Source organism: Podarcis tiliguerta (genome assembly GCF_965153285.1).
Source record: "Podarcis tiliguerta genome assembly, chromosome: 9".
In the NCBI taxonomy this organism is placed as follows: Eukaryota; Metazoa; Chordata; class Lepidosauria; order Squamata; family Lacertidae; genus Podarcis; species Podarcis tiliguerta.
This window is the reverse complement of record NC_139542.1, coordinates 40813030-40828991: the sequence shown is the minus strand read 5'-3', so window position 1 is coordinate 40828991 and position 15962 is coordinate 40813030. Positions and strand designations below refer to the sequence as shown.

The 15962-nt window shown below is 42.8% G+C and overlaps 1 protein-coding gene across 2 annotated transcripts in view; it reads right to left on the bottom strand.

Moving 5' to 3' along the window:
* Positions 1–15962, bottom strand: part of FNIP2 (folliculin interacting protein 2) — a 44388-nt gene that overhangs the window by 13996 nt on the left and 14430 nt on the right. The window contains exons 2-11 of one of the 2 annotated variants that reach the window (XM_083457101.1): positions 11929–12055; positions 9863–9985; positions 8822–8922; positions 8663–8734; positions 7790–7890; positions 7578–7667; positions 5105–5176; positions 3748–3865; positions 2294–2495; positions 1460–1548 (exon numbers count right to left, since the gene is read on the bottom strand). In XM_083457101.1, the coding sequence (XP_083313227.1) occupies positions 1460–1548; positions 2294–2495; positions 3748–3865; positions 5105–5176; positions 7578–7667; positions 7790–7890; positions 8663–8734; positions 8822–8922; positions 9863–9985; positions 11929–12055 (1095 nt within the window). The remainder of the gene's footprint in view (positions 1–1459; positions 1549–2293; positions 2496–3747; positions 3866–5104; positions 5177–7577; positions 7668–7789; positions 7891–8662; positions 8735–8821; positions 8923–9862; positions 9986–11928; positions 12056–15962) is intronic. The other variant, XM_083457102.1, reaches the window with a different exon arrangement.

The window sequence follows — 15962 nt, the reverse complement described above, 5'->3', positions numbered from 1 at the left end:
TGTGATTGCTGGTAAAACATATCCTGGACATGATTTGAAAGGATTTATGGCCCAATTGCAAGACGATCAAACCTATCCATTCTTAAAGAAATCAGCCCTGAGTGCTCATTGGAAGGACAGATCGTGAAGCTGAGACTCCAATATTTTGGCCACCTCATGAGAAGAGAAGCCTCCCTGGAAAAGACCCTGATGTTGAGAAAGATGGAGGGCACAAGGAGAAGGGGATGACAGAGGGCGAGATGGTTGGACAGTGTTCTAGAAGCTACTAACATGAGTTTGACCAAACTGTGGGAGGCAATGGAAGACAGAAGTCCCTGGCGTGCTCTGGTCCATGGAGTCACAAAGAGTCGGACACGACTAAACGACTAAACAACAACAACATGGCCCAATTTCTAATCGTAGTGGCTACAGCTGGGAAAGGTTGTTCTCTGGGATGAAGCAAAAAGTTATAGCATAAATAATGCCAGGAGAAGAAGTGAGGTCAGAGGAGCATGCTTGCACCTGGTCGTCCATTTTGCATGTGTGTTTTTCCTCTTAAAACTTATTTCCTCCTCATCTTCTTCCTATGGTTTAAATCTCTCCCTGGTTTGGAGGCATGCGTGGCGGTGGCTCCAAGCAGTTTCCTAATCTTCTACCAGCACATTCCTTTTGTGGTTGTGCTGAGGGAGCTCCTACATCATTGGTCATCAGAGGTTTCTGCAGGACATCGGCTCTCACTCTTTCTTTGCAGGGAGCTTTGGTGTCCCCTGATACACCTTCCTGGGGCCCCACAGCACTGCAGCTGAAGTCATTCTTCAATTAATTTGCATAAATGACAGCCTCAAATGAATTGAAAATGTAGACCTTGCCTACACACACAGCAGAATGAAGTGGGAGCAAGGTGGCAAAGTAGACTGCTGACAGAGCATTGCATTTATGAACTTCAGTAGGTTTTTAAATACAGGGTTTAATGCGAAAGGAGCCTATAGTGACGTATTTCACTCTGCTACCTCATTCTGCTTCATGTGCACTTCACTGCAGCCCTCTTTTGGAAAGTTAGGTGGCAGACTGCTGCAGGTAAGAATGGCAGTTTTTGAAACAAACTTTTATTGACATTGCACAATGGATGCAAATCCCATATGCTGGGATGTCTCACCACTGCTGCATTCCCCCTATTTCTCCATGGAGAAGCTGGAGAAGTGATTAAAGAGGCACCAGTTTTGGCTTTTTTTTTTTTTTGGTAGAGAAACAGAAAAAACATGTAGCCTCACTTTCTCCATCACCAGAGCCAACCTTTTCGTTTGTTTGTTAAAGGTGAATCTGTGCCTTTGTACCTCCAAGGCATGTGTACCTGGGAAATGGAGGAAGACTAGTGCAACAGGGACAAAGCTGCAATGAACTGGGCTCTGAATGGTGACCTGGATGCCCTTTATGGAGAAGTACAAATCTACCGCTTGCCTTCCATGGACCACTAACTTACCTGAATTCCCCCAGGGCATCCATGACACGGCTGATGTACACTTGCACTCTTTGGCTTGTTTCTGCTATTTTTCTGCAGGTGATCATGGCCTTGGAGAGAAAGCAATCATAATAGGTTTTTAAAAAAAGAAAAGCAACAGTTATTATTATTTCAAAGGTTTACTGAAAAACTTTGAAAAGTCAAGCACCGGAATCTAATGAATAGAGGAACAGCTCTAGTTCAGAGGTGAAGCATATGTATTGCACGCAAAAGGTCCCAGTTTCAATCCTTGGTGTCTCCAGATAGGTCGGGAACCACAATTCCCATCATCCCTGACCACTGGACATGCTGGCTGGGGATGATGGGGTTTGTAGTCCAACAGCATCTGGGGACTCAAGTCAGAGAAGGCTTCTTGAGACTGATAAGAGAGATCAAGGAGCAATATGCCTGAAGGTCTATGCATGAAGCATCTATCACATTTCATGGAAACCAGATAAAAAGTATTTAAATAAAAAATTGGTTGCTGGGGGCAGGGGAAAGAGACAGGAATCAGTGCTGTAGATCATTTGCTCATTCTTCCCAAAGAAAGTTTCTGTCTGTCTTCCTACAAGAGGCTCATCTGCCAAGTCCATGTCAGGTTAGACAGGCCTACCTCTGCAACGATACGTAACTTTCAGAGCTTGTGTGGTGCCATGGAAAAGATCTTGAGATTTCAAGCAGAAGCTGTACTTTGCCAGCTCAGGCACCCAACTCCCTGGAGATCTGCCCCTGACATGGCATCACTCAGCCCAGCCTGCCTCCCAGATGGTTAATAATAATAATAATAATATTGAAGGGATGTGTTCCATGCTCTACCATTTCAATGGCGCTCTTCAGCTTGCTCATGTGTGATTCAAATAAGGGGAAGTGAGAGAAGAAGAAATCCTGGAATTCCCTCTGGGCCTCTTCTTTTTCCGGGAGGGTGAAAATGACACTGATGGCAATTTTCTTCCTTCGAACCATTGCAGGATTGAGGCCACAGCTTTCATCTGCCATGCTGAAAGTTTCTTCAGTTGACCTGAAAAAGAAAATGCAGTGGGGAAATTACAGCACAGCTATGTGCTCATTCAGAAAAATCAACAATGTTCAAGAGGTTTTCGATTGATGCCCTAGTGCACTGATATTAGCAACGGGTTTAAAAACAAATGCTGTGGGTATGCATAGAGTGCTGGTTTTAACTTTTAAAGTACTTAACCATTTTGAGGCCATGTTAACTGAAGCCTACACCAAGAATGGGGAACCTGTGAGCCACCAGATGTTGGACTACAATTCGCATCATCCCCAGCTATTGGCCATGCTAGCTAGGCCTGATGGGAGTTGGAGTCCAACAACACCTAGAGGGCAACAGGTTATCCAGTCCTGGCCTACACCCTTATTGTCCTGCCTGAGCACCAAGATTGGCTGCTTAAAAGTGAGCAGGCTGGTATCGGGTATCAGTGGTAGTTCAACATTTTTTGAATTCCCCACCCCCAAATCTTATCTCTCACTTCAGAGAATGATGTAGGCTCTAAAGACTTTCTGTTTTGCTGGGCTTGTGTGATTTTGTCACTGGCTTTTATGTTCCTGCCATTTTCCCTTTTTTAGAAAAAAATTAAAAACTTTGACAGGTGGCTCATAAAAAATTTAAATACAAATACTGAAGTATTGTGTGCAATTTCCCCTACCCAAAAGTATTAGTTAAGGTGCCACCACTGTTTACAGGGAGATTACTTCCCACTGGAAACAGGGTGTACCACAACTACACTGCGAAACTCCATCTCCAGCAAAGTCCACCAGGCCATTAAAAATTATTATTATGCATGTACTTCCAAACTAGAGCAACTACATTGCGAAACTCCATCTCCAGGAAAGTCCACCAGGCCATTAAAAATTATTATGTATGTACTTGATCTACAAGCTTTTAAAGGCCTTTTTTTTGTTGGTGGCATCCAATTGCTGTTGTTTTTAACTCTGCAGTCTTTTGAACCAGTTTTACAGATGATTTATAATTGTGGCAAGTCTCCAAGGCACTTAAGATGGGGGGCAGGGAAATAAAGTCTATAAATTTTAAAACCAATTTGCACAACTGGACTTCTCTCCAGTTTTTCCTCTTCTCCCTTCAGTCCCTCAAACCTCCTCCAGAATGCCCCCCAGTCCTTTAAAGAAGATTTTGGGAGCACGCAGAGGGAAGGAGATGCCCGATTCCGTAAGCAGATGCCCGCTTGTGCTATGCTGGCTCTTTCCACAGAGTCTACAAAATCCTATTCCGGGACTATGCCGTAGAAACCTACCACCTAGGAATAATGCCATTTTCCAAACTTGTTCTTTGACTTCGTATCCAGCGGCGGTGGTAGCTGCTAGAAGAGCTTGGTGACAGCAAAGGAGTCATCAAGAGGCTGCTTAAAGAAGCTGGCAAGAAAGCAGAAAGAAGCATCACCCAAGATGGTCCTTCAATAGTGATTTCCCCTGGTACCATGCTCCCCACCCCCAGGTCTTTTAAAAACATCTTCTCTTGGGGTGGGGTAGGAAAAGAGAGACCCACAGTTCATCTTAAGAGCACTTAAAATGCGGAAACCCCACCACAGAGCGATAACAACTCCTCCGCAGTAGGGTCACACATTTTAGGAAACAAAAGTTGGTCTTACTTAAAGATGTGGCAATGCAAAAGAGCAGGCAGCTCCCCTACCCTTCCCACAGGCAAAACTTAAAAGTCTTTGTAGCAATTACATTCAGAAGCAAATAGATTAATATGTTTCTCCCCACTCCAGGGGTCTTCTCCGATGCTGCCTTTCTGCTACTACAGCAGACATCTGCTAGGCAATGAAACTATTCCCTCCTCTCCTTTCCCCAGAGATATGGAGGACCCCCTGGAGCAGATTTTGAGGACATGCGGGGAGAGGAAAGGAAGGGAAAGTTGCACTGTGCAAGTGGAACTCTGCATACACAGTGTTGCATGCAACCAGGTTACTAGATTGTGTGCCAGCCCTACTTGAATACAGTAGGTTCCCTCCTGCAGAAATTCAGCCCCAGTGTATTTTGGGGTGGGGATGCTGCAGGAATGGCAATGAAGACATGCAGGAGGGGCCAATGGGACCATCCCCAGGCACTCCTTTGCAAGATGGCAGTCTTGGGGGACAGGGAGAGATAACAGAATAAGTCTAAATCTAAAACAGTGTGCCAGACACTGTGCAGAACAAACTGGAATGTTAAAGAAGCTTACACTCTACAGGAAAATCATAAAGATACTACACAGGGGAAAAGTCAAATTAGCATTTCCGTGTGCTACTCTGGTTCGCCAGAAGCGGCTTAGTCATGCTGGCCACATGACCCGGAAGCTGTCTGCAGACAAACGCTGGCTCCCTCGGCCTATAGAGCGAGATGAGAGCGCAACCCCAGAGTCGGTCACGACTGGACCTAATGGTCAGGGTTCCCTTTACCTTTTTTTATGGCCTTAAAGAGACCAGAAAATGGATTTTACAAATACTCCTAGAATAAGAAACTAATGAGCATACATTTCCATTTTTAACACAGTATCAGGGTTCATAAGAGTGCCATATCAAGTGTGATGAAATCTGGAACTGGTGGCTCACATGTCACTAAAAATTTCTTTGCCACGTTTGGTTGGTACAGCAGAGAGGAGTGATATACCTGATCGGGCGATGCCACTGTCTCTGTCTTCATTCTGCCCCCTGCTAGGCATGTCAACAGGTGTGCTGTGCGCTGAAAGGGGGGGAAACGGAGGAGATTTAACAGGCATCCTATTTCTCACCTGCTTTTAAAACAGGGCCACACAAGCAGCAGTTTCAATTCAACAGTGATATTTCTCAAATCTCCAGAGCAAATGCCTCAAGAGTGACAAGGAGGGGGCAAGGAGGGCACAATCGCAGGCTTAAAATTAGTCAAGTCTGCTTTAACATACATACTATTGATCCTGCAAGTTTATCAAAGCAGTCTTTTGTCAATCAATCTTTATTACGGTCCAGAGACCCAACAAATCATATGTCTTTTGTCTGAAATCCTAGTCTGACTTCAACTAGTTTGTTAGTGTTATCAGGTTGGAACGCTGATTGGAAGGAAAATAGCCATTAGCACTGTTGTGCAAACAGTTGCCTAATAGCTGACATGGTGTTATAATTATAGTTCCCATAGAGGTTTTCATGCTTCTGAAGACACTGAGAAATGAAGGGACATATTTTCAGTTTGAAAACAACAAAATCTCCCTTCAGGCATTCTCCTCGCTGCAATTACCAGAAGGGGAGAAAATGGGGGAGACCTCCCTACTCCTACTGCCAGTTATCATTGCTGCCACACCCTTCCTTCATAGCAGGCTGAACTTCTATTTTTCTAATGTATGCTCTCCATGCAGTTTAGAACATGGACCTTCCAGCGTACATGACCACAGTTGGCTCAAGGCTACAGAAATTTACCCACTCTCTGTTCTCATGGGGTAGGGGGAAGGGAATGGACTCCATGGCATAGCATGGCTGGGGGAAGAAAGCCTGGGTAAGAAAAAAACCTTAAGTTGCCTAGATAGCACCTATGAAGCCAGGAGTGGTTTGAACAAGTATGGAACTCCTTTTTCTGAGGACAAAAGATCTGTGTAGACTAGAGCTGTTTTGTATCCCAATTTCAAGGGCAATGTCTTGGAGAAACAGACCCTACTTCCGGTATATGTTGATTAAAAAAAAGAAAGGATGCATCACAGTCCTGCTAAACTCAACATACTCATAGACACATACACACATGTGTGTGTGTACATGTGTGTGTATAATACTGTCAATTAATTTGATCTCTGGTAACTCTGAAAAGAGAATATGTGAAAATAGGTGATTTTTTTTTAAATGAGTAGCTTATGTAATGTTAACTACTATATTGCTCTGTTGCAACACACTCACACACACAAATTTAAATGAATTTATCGTGGCATTAGTTTAAGTTTCCTATGTAACATGCTAGTAGGAAGTAACACAAACTTTAAAATGCTTTAAAATGATAACACACACAAATGACAAATATCTGTCTTCAGATGGCTCCCAATGCTAGGCTGAACAGCAGTTGTAGCTCCATAAATTCCCAACATTAAGCAAAGAAGATTGATTGATTAGAGGGCATGCAAAATTTGTGACCCATGTTTAGATTAACTCAGATTCCCTTGATCACACTCTTCCAAAAGGTCAGCACTTCCGCTATAAAATTAACAGTGCTTATTCGGTGGCATTTAGGTGACTTTACCATGTGGGGGCATGGGAAGATAGAGAGGGGGGGAAGAGAGAAACCACTCCAACATTATTACAGGTGAGAAAATTAACAGAACACACCAGCAAATGATTAACTTGGAAAAAACAACTCTTCTCAAAACTGGAAGGGCTCTGTCATCTGGGAATAAATATGGCGCTATGAAGTGCGACCAGCAGGGAAACACATTCCTGAGGATGCTACATGGACAGCGTGAGGAACTTGCAGCCCTCCAGATGTTGGCCAAAAGCCATGGCTCAGTGGTAGAGCCATCTGCCTTGCATGCAAAAGGTATCAGGTGCAACCCCCAACATCTCCAGGTAAGGCTTCTGCTCAAAGCCCTGGAGAGCAGCTGCCAGTCAGTGTTGACAATACTGAGCTAGAAGGAGCAATGGTCTCCTGTGTTCCGATTGCACCGCTCAGCCAGTGGCGCACAGCCGCAGCCTCCCGGCATCAGTGTCACTGCTGCTTACTAGGGTTGGCAAAGGACGGTGTGCTGTGGATACCCCAGCAAAACCAATTCGGTACTCCCACCTTCACCACTGTGTGTCCCCCTCCTGGGAAGTAGTTATGACTCCACTGCTGGGAGGCTATTGCCCTGTCTCCGCCCACACCAAGTCGGATGGTCCTGATCCCTGACCACTGGCCACACTGGGTGAGGCTGATGGGAGTTGGACTCCCACAACATCAGGAGGGCCACAGATTCCCCACACCTGCTTTAGATGATCTCTTGTTGGATATTTTAGAGCTACCACCATCACCACCTCCTCAGCCCAGTCCATTTGTGGAGAGGAGTTATTGATCCCATGCCAGGAGATTTCCACCAGGAGCTAGCTAGAGGGGCATGTACAGGTGCACCACCCTGTGCTCGACGCTGCACACAAACCTGCAAAGAAGGAAGCACTCCGGGTGAGCCAGAGAGGCCCCCCTTCAGCCACACCATGCAGCAGTTTGTTGCTACACAGCTGCAATACACCTAGAAGGCAGCAACACAAGAAACATACAAAACAAAACAAAATCAGATTACATGGAAATGTAACAGACCACGAACCAAAACTTGTGGCGCACACAAATAATTAAACCGCTGAATGTACTTACCCAGGTTACTTCCACTGTGGTAGGGGCCCAAACTATTTGGATTAGAGTTCAGTCTTGCTAAACTGGGTTCTTGATTCATGTATTCAAAGCTACCTTGCAAGCTGTGAAAGAAACATCCGTCCAAGAAAGATGGATTAAGTTGCCATTGAGCACTTCCTCCCCATGCTGCCCTCCCTGAACCCCGGCAATTGGCTATCCATGATCATAAAGAGATTTCTAAACCTATGTAAGATAGCATCGATTTCACTCCCACACAGCAGGCAGCACTGCAATGGGAAAAAGTCAAGATCTCTAGGTTGCATCCCAAGTAGCACTAAGTAATTCACTCCAACAACGTAAGGATTTGTGTTTGCACAACATAACTTTCCCTTGCTCTCCTCTGTTCCAGCTCACCCTCTGTTCTGGGGGTCCACCCAACTCTGCAGAGCAGATTTGTGGGAGTAAGAAGTGAGGAAAGGAAAGTCCACTACCCAAGTGTAAATCTTTGCACTGACAGAAGGCTCTTGTTGGCTATAACACTAAGTAACACCACCACAACTTGAAGTGGTGACCATGTGCACAGGAGTTTCTTATTCCTCTACACCAAATGGTGAATCCCTCCACTTTTAAGAACTTAGTTATCTTTACATAGCCACTTCTAGCTGCTTATTGTGAATTCTGATGCCAAACCCCCTAAATTTACAGTTGAGTCTCATAGGACTTGACACCTGTGCCTCAACCACACAAAAATAATTTACGGTGTTGCACTCTTAGTTTATGATTACCAAGGCAGGATTTTTCAAAAAAATAAAATACTGAGTTGAGTGAGAACTGCCTCCCCCTTGAAAATCTGAATCTGAAAACAGTAAAAGCGAGAAAGGAAGATGCTCTCACCTATTTGCACTTCCACAGAAGCTGCCTACTCTGGCAGAGAAAACTTTACTCATCATAAGCTGCGGAGGAGAGCTGAAAGGATAAACAATAAAACTAATAATTCAGCTGTTCCAGTAAGAACTCCATGACAACAAGAAGGAACTGGAGGCATTAGCTCACCGTATATAGTGGATCTTCAGTGTAGAGCCTTTGTAACTCATTGCTACTGAACCAAACATCATCTCTCCCAACATGTTGACATCAGAAGCTGGCCTGGTGTACTAGAAGTAAGGAAGGAAAAACAGTTGCTTTCGCAAACTTTGCCATATGCTGCTTTCTAAACCAAGCAGCTTTTGAGTTGTACCGTTGTAGTACATTGAGTCCCAATGAAGTATTAACACAAGCAAGTGAAAACACAACAGGCATAGATTACTGAATTACCAAAGTTCTACCAATTCTGCACAGCCACTACTAAAAGCAGGCAGAGTGAAAATGGGGGACATCATATTACAACCTGATTTTGAATACATTTTTAGCTGCCCCAATTTAACACCCCCCCAAAGGATATGTACGAGATCATGGAGCAAAAGAAGGTCTATTGAAACAAAAAGATATATATGTTTGGGATTTTAAAGCACCAATACGTATAATATACTAAATTTCATTTGTTTATTTTTCCTCCCCCCCATTGATTTTGTTTTGCATGTCTATTTCATCATTCACATAAAATCCATACCATTTTTAGTTTAAAGAAGCTGCTTTACAACAAACATGGGATATGCAGAATTAAAATGTACTAAGCATTTTATACTCCTTCCTCTTCAGACAGCAGCTCTAGTGAGAATTTAGCCATTTTCAGGGCAATGCAACTTGTAAAGCTATTCTTTTTAACTGCTTTTTTAAAAATGCAAATGTATTAAAGAAAAAAGGGAGGAAAATAAAGAAGGGAATAAGCATCCATCTTAATTTATACATACAAATTGATACATGCCATCCAAATGCCTTTTTAAGTATCTAAAATTGGTGTTTACAGAAAGTACTTTTGAATTTGGCAAGGGCATTAAGGCCCTCATTACATAAATAGATGGTGAGGATTTATCCCTCCAGGCCAAATGGAAAGTAATTCCTTACCAGATATGTGGCAAAACGTAAGACAAATCTGGTTTTCGATTCAGTTGCCTTGGGGGTATGTATAGATGCCAGTTCTCATGTTCAGGTTACCTGATACTTAGGAATGTCTTCACCGACGTTCTGCCTACTGTCCATTGAAGAACTGCAGGGAGAAGCTGCACTGGCTCCACCAGTTGTTTGGCAGCCCTTGCCCCAAGTCTTCCCAGAAGCATCCTATAGGAGGAAATATATTAATTCATGGTAATGCAGAATCCTCATAATTTCTAAGGAACCCAGGGGCATTTCAGTGCAGAAAACATTGTCTCCATGTTAAAATGGATCCACTTGCACTATTAATCCTGGTCATGGCTGTTTTCCTGATCTGCTAATTGGGTGCTTTCCAGATGTTGTTGCACTCTCAAATGACATCATCCCAGCCAGATGTTCGTTGAGGCTGATGGGAGTTGTAGTCCCAACATCTGTAGGGCACCAGGCAGCCAAAGGCTGCAGTATATGAACTGGACTTTTCTGGTTTCACTTTCCTCAATACAACCAAGCACTTTCGTTGCGCTCAGACCCCCAAACCTTTCCTGTCTTCTATTTACACACAAAGCCCATGTTCTGAGGACTAACTCTTCATGGCGTCAAGGCCAGCCCAGGCTACAGGGCCCAGAGACCTCCAGTGGCAGGCAGGGTGGGACAGGGAGCCCTGCATGGGGGGGGGGTGCCTCATTACTGTGCTGCCACAAAGTGGTGCATCTGGGCTGACAACCCCAGTGTGTCCCGCCAAATGCTATGCCCCTGCAATCAACCCCTCTTCCCAGGGAACTCTGGGAATTGTAGCTCTGGGAGGAGAATAAGGGTCTTCTAGCAACTCCCAGCACCTTTCTCAAACTTCCCAGGATTCTTGTGAGGGACAGCCATGGCTGTTTAAAGTGGTAGAATACTCTTTTGAACATATAATGCAGATTGGGGCCTAATTTATTCTTTTAGTTTAAACTCATTGATTAGCAGGGCTGTGAGGGGCTGGGAGTGGGGAGATGAGCTCATTGCCACATGCTCCTTGAGGTAAGAGCGAGTCCAACAAGCCATTGGTTTTAGTAGGTCAATAAAAAACCCCCGAACTCATTAAAATCAGGAGCATAACAGGGTTTTCTCCTCCCCAGCCTCACACCTACTCCTTATCTGCCCCCATAAAGCACACAGGCTTTTTGCACATTCAAACCACCTATTTACATTCCTTTTGTAAGAGATTTTGCTTTGTACTACATTTATTTAAGGGCTGTTAATCTAATCCCCCAATGTGACTGTCATTAGGGAAAGAGCAAAATTGTTGGTTGTCATGTGTTTGACACAAGCTACTGACAAGGGGGGTAGGGAGAGAAAAGCCTTCTGTAATGCGTTTGCCTGTGGGCCACCCACAGGAAAAGCCTGGAACAGAATTCATTAGCTGTACTTCATGATTAAGCTCTGCTTTTTACGTGCAAGTAGCCAGCCTAGGCTTCCAGATAAACAAACCTAATGGGAAGTTGGCTCAACCTGTACGTTTGGTTGTTGCTGCTCTGAAGACTCTTTTTTAAAGAGTTCAGGAGAAAAAAGCCCAGCGAAGTGAGGAGTGAAATGGAAACCACGGCTGGAATGGACAGAAGTAATTTACATCAATTAGCCAAAGCTGAGCCTTGTGTGTAAACTGTATTCAAAATGAGCTTTTATTCCAAGATGACATCATAGAGCCAGATGCATTGCAAACCATATGTTTTAAGCATATAGCTTCCGCTGCAGAGAATCCTGGGAACTGTAGTTTGTTAAACATGTTGGGAACTGCAGCTCAGTGGGAGGAAAAACTACAGTTCCCATGATTGGGGGGGGGGGGCGAAGCCGTATGCGTTAAATACATGGCGTGTATGCAGCCGGAGTTTGCATATAGACCTGTGTAGACAACCAAGTCTACGTACACCTAGAGGCAAAAGTGTGGAGTAGCAGGAAGAGGGAAAGATCTCAGGCAGGCAAGAGGCTAATTTTCCACTGAGACCTAAACAAAGAGAAAAGAATGGTGATGTTTGTATTCTTAAGCCTTAAGTAAAGGTGGGATATAAATAAATATTATTATAATTGTGATTTTAAAAAATTGTGGTCATTTATGGCTGGATAAAAGGAAGAAACAACAAAACCCATACCTGAACTGTTGTCTCATCAATTTTGTGGACTGCTGTGGAGTCAAACAAGACCTGTCTGCCCCGCCTCTCACAATCTTGATAGACTATCAAGCGAATTTCATTTAGGTCAAACCCTGAAGAGGACCAGCTGTGAATTGTAAATACAAGAAGGAATGACAATAAGTAGCCATTTATTCAAGAGACTTTTTCCATGGCGTGGTCTTGTGAATGTTAAAGCCACAAATGTTCTTCATACATTCACACTGAAAAGGTAGCAGAACTGTTGGGTATTACATCACGAGCCATTTCAAAAGTTAAGTCAAACCCCCTGTGGGGTCAAATGCACTTTAAAACAACAACCCCGGTTTCAAAAAGTGCTCATAAATAAATAAGGTTGGCTAAAGTAACTAAACCAAGGAAAAAAGAAAAGTTTGCATTCTGTACATGTGTGACTCTGTTACATTTTCATTTAGTCTGATGAAGAGTTAATGTAAGTATAGACGGAAAATTCTGAAGAGTCGCTTTCCAACTTATAGGAATACCACATACATCTCCATAGAATCATAGAATCATAGAGTTGGAAGAGACCACAAGGGCCATCGAGTCCAACCCCCTGCCAAGCAGGAAACACCACATACATGCCTACATGTAATGTTCAGTATTAATGTGGGACGGCCACAGTAGTATATACAGGAGTTAACTGGAAAGCCACAGCTAACCCTAACCCTAGTATTAGCCGGGACAGTCTGTGTGGCGAGACATACCAAACCTCATTACTCAACTCCAGGTTTCTAATTTAAGACCCTTAATAAACCATTCAAGAGAAATTGCAGGTTGCCTTAAAAGGAAGAAAGAAAAACCACACAACAATATTGTCTAGGTAACCCTTAAGACCTGGATTACAAAAACAACAACCTTAAAATTCTACCTGAACACATATAAAAATCACTTAAGCATCCTTCAGCATGCCAAGGTCCGATTCTGCCAGGGAAGAGGTGTAGCCACAAATCAAACTCTTTTTTTAAATAGCTGAATTCAGGACAGGGAGCAAAGTATCAGCATCCAATCAGAGAGGATACTGGACATTCACTAAGTCCAGCCCACAGGCAGGAAGAAAATACTTGACATCTGGCTACCCCAGGTTAATAGGTAGAACATTCTCTTTCCCTTCTGACAAATGCTTCCTTGTGTGTTTGGAGGCAGGATAACAAGAGTAGATGCGTATTACCATTTTTTTCTATTATGCATAGAGAAATTGTTACATATGGTTTACTGGCATATACGGAAGAGTCATAGCTGTCTCTTCTATTGTAGATGCCAATTACCAGTTCCTCCACTATCCATCATTTCATGCAAATCTATGACATACAGTTCAGCTTGTTCATACAGTTAAAAAAACCAACAGGAGGGCTCTCACATTATATGCATTATCAAGCAACCTGAAATCTGACCACTACTATTAAACTTATCTTACCCGGTATTAGCAACAAAGAGCTCTAATGAACTCAAATAGGTAAGAAATAAGTAGATGTGTCTTCTAAAAGTAGTTTACCATTTTAACAGGTAAGACCAACTTGTGTATTCCTTGTTATGCATTTTTAGGAAGAATTGTTGATTATCTTTTGGGTTCAAATGTGCTCTTTTAAGTTTCCAATGAAAACAGAACTTGGATCTGTTTGCCAGTACTGTACTTGAATCACATGGCATTGCCACCCTGCACTTTTGAAATGCACAAGACTTTAGAGCACATGGAAATATTTGAAAGGGCTGCTACAGTGCTTTGCTGTTGCAACATAGAGATATGCATTTTCTTGCAGAGGCTTCCCTTATGTATCATAGTTTCAATTCAGTACAGCCCTGACCCAGCTAGACCACACCTACAGGGTAGAGAGAGAACACATGCTATTAGGCAACGTTAATTTATCCTGAGCATGCAAAAGTTTTGGTTCTCTCCCAAAAGCGCTTTAAAAAGTAGGATTTTAAAACTTAAAAAAAAAAAAAAGAAAGATATACCATATCTTTGAGGAAGGGGGAAATGGGTACCTTTCCTTAGCCAGAAGGAAAACATTTAAAGTAATGTTTATTAAACTTTTTGCTTTCTATAGGCTAGCAATCCTAAAATGTTTGCGCATATTACAAGAAGCCAGCAAAGAGTACCAGCTTATACACTCCTCTTTGTCAATGGCCCAAGATGGGTGGGAAATCTGCAGCTTCTCCAGATGTTGCTGCCAGACTCTATCAGTTCCAGTCAACATGATGATTCCAGTCAGGGATGATGGGAGCTGTAGTCCAGCAACATCCAGATGTGCTACAGACTCTCGCATCCCTGGCTTAGAATCTCACAGGTGGCTGAACTCCTTGATTCCGCCAACAGATTTTAACAATAAGAGAGAAGTCAAAATCTGTTTCTTTCAATAGTATACCATACATGCTCAGTATCTGCAAGACATCCAGCTCTGTGCTAAGGAAAGGTCACCAAACACTGTTCTCGGGTGACAAAATTATCTACATGTTGAAAAGGACTGCAGTTCTTTAGCCACTGAACACACTTCTAACACCAACCTGCCCTCTCCCTTCCTGGGCGTTTGAGTTTCTGAACATAACTATGGGTTTGTACTGCAATATTTATTACTACAGGAAAGTGGAAATCTGCCTCTTTTTCCAAGTTGCTTGTCTACCTGGCTGAACACATACAACCCACCTTCATGGAAAACATCAACTTCAGAGGTTCAAAAGACAAATCGAACTAGGTTTCTGGACCTACCAACGTATGCCCACCCTACTGCTTCATTGCCACTTTATAGGTGCCACAGAATATCCATTCCACACTTGAAAGAAAATATATCTTTTAGCATGGCAACACCTACTCTTCGGAACTATCTCGCATCTTCACTGCACTCCTATTGGCACCCGCTGAAAACATTTTATTTTAGACAAACATGTATTTTAATATTTTCCCACTTATTTTAAAGGTTTTTTATTTTTAAAATTTCTTCTTTATTTTCAGGCTTGCTTTATCTTTTTGTAAATTGCTTAGAGGTTCGATTGACAAGCAAGCGGTACATTAATTTTGTTAAATGGTGAAGTGCTGAAGGTATAAAATCAGTCTGTTTTACATGCCTTTTGAGGAACCTATTCAAATTGTAAACTTTAAAGAATTTCACTTATTGCTAGCACTTTATTGGTAAACCACATCTGTAGCTCATAGGGCCACACATGGAGAATCCTTTTTCAATCTCCTTATCTTAATATACACAACCAACGCAGGGACAACATTTCAGTCAAACACTTCCTTCTCTCGGTTGGTTAGATTCCAACTAACCTGCACAATAATTTGTTAGCATCCAATATAGTTAAGATATTAAGGGTAACTGTCAAGTGATTCCCTGGAAGAAAGGTCAATTGGCTAAAACTGTGATGCCCCTTTTTAGGATAAGTCTTACTTTTCTCCTATGCAAGTTAGAACACATAGTCTCAAAGTCCTACCCCACCCAAATGCAGTTTTTGAATTAAGCTTTCCTACCTTTTTGATAGCTTTCCAGATACTCCCTTTGAATAATTGGAACTCTTTCCCACCACAAGTGGTTTCTTAGCCTTATTCAACCTTGCCTTTGAAAAGCTGTTCTCCAGTGCGGTAGAGGAACCACAAATCTCTCTTCCTTTTTCAGTCTGGTCCCCTGTGCTGTTTGACGTCTTTGGCGGGCCTCCACACATGTTGAGCTCACAGATATTCCCTCTCTCTTTTACACAAACACACTTTCATCACTTCTTTGAAGTAGCCAGTGTGTATTGAAGAGTGATCTACCTAGGGTCCTTCATTACAGTTCAGTATCTATTGGTTATAAACTTTCTCACTGAGGGGGGGGGGGGATTCAACCAAGAATTGAACAGCATTCATTTGGGTTTCCTTCTTCTTCTTTGTTGTCGTCTTCTTTCTTTAAAGGAGTGGTCCTTGCTGCATCATGCCTGTAAATATTCTCTATTCCAAAGGCTCACAATGCACTACATAATTTAATTTCAAAAAAAGAAATAAGCACAACTTGTATATCCTAGTA